This window comes from Schistocerca gregaria, chromosome 11 (genome assembly GCF_023897955.1).
Source record: "Schistocerca gregaria isolate iqSchGreg1 chromosome 11, iqSchGreg1.2, whole genome shotgun sequence".
In the NCBI taxonomy this organism is placed as follows: Eukaryota; Metazoa; Arthropoda; class Insecta; order Orthoptera; family Acrididae; genus Schistocerca; species Schistocerca gregaria.
In genome coordinates this window covers 22,729,399-22,732,048 of record NC_064930.1, presented here as the reverse complement: position 1 = coordinate 22,732,048, position 2,650 = coordinate 22,729,399, and the positions used below count along the sequence as shown (strand labels likewise).

At 53.0% G+C, this 2,650-nt stretch overlaps 1 protein-coding gene across 1 annotated transcript; it reads left to right on the top strand.

Moving 5' to 3' along the window:
- Positions 1–524: 524 nt before the first annotated feature.
- Positions 525–1,246, top strand: LOC126295001 (sialidase-like). Its single transcript, XM_049987255.1, has 2 exons — positions 525–664; positions 763–1,246. The coding sequence occupies exons 1-2, from the start codon at positions 525–527 to the stop codon at positions 1,244–1,246; spliced, it is 624 nt and encodes a 207-aa protein (XP_049843212.1).
- The last annotated feature ends 1,404 nt before the right edge of the window (positions 1,247–2,650 follow it).

The following is a 2,650-nucleotide window of genomic DNA, read 5'->3' as shown; positions in this document are numbered from 1 at the left end:
GATAATGACCCGCACGTCCGTCCCTGTTGGCGCGTGACTATCGCACAAAGAGGAAATCGCTGTGCTGCCTGATGCTTCGTACTCTCCAGTCCTGGCCCCTGCGAACATTTTTTATTTCGAAATTTGAAAACCACGGCGAAAAGGAAGCAGATTTGCAACGGTAAACGGGAGAAAATAAAATTCGCGTACCGAGACTGCTCCCGGGAGTGGGAACGGCGTTGGGATTGGTGTACTAGTTCTTGAGGAGAGTACTTGAAAGGAGACTGTGCACGGTAAGTAGAAGGCAAACGTAGAGAAATGTTATGGAAAAAACTCCGGAATTCTTGTAACAGACTTCGTGTATGTAGGGATCGCTCCGAATAACATTCCAAAAGTTGATGAAATTAATCGCTAATTACACGGTATCAAAACATCCCTCCCCCCATTTAGGGGTCACCAAGGCAAGCCTAATGAGTGCACTGTTGTCTCTTGGGGAGGGAGGAATTTTCCGAGCCTCGGTTTAATTATTTGTAATAGTTTCCAACATGGCGACTAGACACAAAAGTTGGTCGAGCCGTTGTTGTGAGCTGCTGGCCAGCCCCGTGCTTTGGCAGGGCTGCCGGCCCTCTAGCATCGCCAGCCCTGCAGGGTGCGGCTGGGCCATGCTGCACACAACACATCCGAAGTGTGGCTGGGCGGCGCTGCACACAACACACCCATAGTGTGGCTCGGCCACGCTGCACACAACACACCCATAGTGTGGCTCGGCCGCGCTGCACACAGCACACCTGGAGTGTGGCTGGCCCGCGCTGCACACAACACACCCGGAGTGTGGCTGGGCCACGCTGCACACAACACACCCGGAGTGTGGCTGGGCTTTGCTGCACACAGCACATCTGGAGTGTGGCTGGGCCGTGCTGCACACAACACACCCGGAGTGTGGCTGGGCTCCACTGCACACAACACACCCGGAGTGTGGCTGGCCCGCACTGAACACAACACACCCGGAGTGTGGCTGGGCCGCGCTGCACACAACACACTCGGTGTGTGGCTGGGCCGTGCTGCACACAACACACCTGGAGTGTGCCTGGGCCGCGCTGCACACAACACACCCGGAGTGTGGCTGGGCCACGCTGCACACAACACACCCCGGCTGCAGCCCTGCCCACGGGAGCTCCACGCCACCCCTCCGTGCTCAGTAGCCCGCAGCTCTTCACTGCAGGCGGTCCGTCATCTTGAGCGGCGCAGGTGCTGCCCTGCTTGTTAAGCCCTCGGCCGTACTTACTGTTGTCGGCAGCAGCCACAGTTCCAGATAGTGCTGTTCCGCATTCATCATGATGCAGCGGCTATTATTTCTGTCGTGAAATGACACAAATGCAACAGTTTTCATCTAAACCTCTGCGAGCGCTGAAGCTAACCTGAGCTACAATCCGCTCTTGGCTATTAGCGGTTTTGACGAATCTCTCGGTGTGTTATTTCCCGATCAGAGGCTGGACGAGCTATCAGAAAGCTACTTTATGTTGAAAGTAGTAGTTTCTTTTATCTGATCCTGCAGCAAGGCCTTCCTGACTAGGTAGATCAGCTCTGTATAGGCAAGTCGTAATTAAGTGGTAATACACTATCTCAAATTTTCATTTTTTTGAGGAAATAGGCAAGTTTTTTATCAAATTTGTCAGTTTCCGGTCTGTAGAATTCCCCTGTAGCCTCCTCGAACTATTTGCTTCAGCAACCACTAACCTCCCCCAGACGAGATGTTGGACGATGCTGGCCGCATTTGAGACATCGGTAAATTAGCAGGTAAGGCTAAATGTACGTGTTAATTGGGAATCGGACTGGAGATTTCTGGAGAGAGATTTTATCTCTGCTGCGGAGTGTGCGTCGATATGAAACTCCCTGGCAGATTGAAGCTGTGTGCCGGACCGAGAGTCGAACACGGGACCTTTGCCATTCCCGGGCAAGTGCTCGCCTCGGAAGGTGGGACGCGAGATACTGGCAGGACTGAAGCTCTGAGGACGAGCAGTGAGTCGTGCTCGGGTAGCTCAGTCGCTGGAGCACTTGCCCGCGAAAGGCAAAGGTATCGAGTTCTAATCTCGTTCCAGCAGACATTTTTAATCTGCCAGGAAGTTTCAAAGTCAGGCTGTTTTCATCAATCCTAGAATCAGCATCGCGACGTTCGTTCATCAGAACACAGCAGCAGCTACAACTACACTCCTGGAAATTAAAATAAGGACACCGTGAATTCATTGTCCCAGGAAGGGGAAACTTTATTGACACATTCCTGGGGTCAGATACATCACATGATCACACTGACAGAACCACAGGCACATAGACACAGGCAACAGAGCATGCACAATGTCGGCACTACTACAGTGTATATCCACCTTTCGCAGCAATGCAGGCTGCTATTCTCCCATGGAGACGATCGTAGAGATGCTGGATGTAGTCCTGTGGAACGGCTTGCCATGCCATTTCCACCTGGCGCCTCAGTTGGACCAGCGTTCGTGCTGGACGTGCAGACCGCGTGAGACGACGCTTCATCCAGTCCCAAACATGCTCAATGGGGGACAGATCCGGAGATCTTGCTGGCCAGGGTAGTTGACTTACACCTTCTAGAGCACGTTGGGTGGCACGGGATACATGCGGACGTGCATTGTCCTGTTGGAACAGCAAG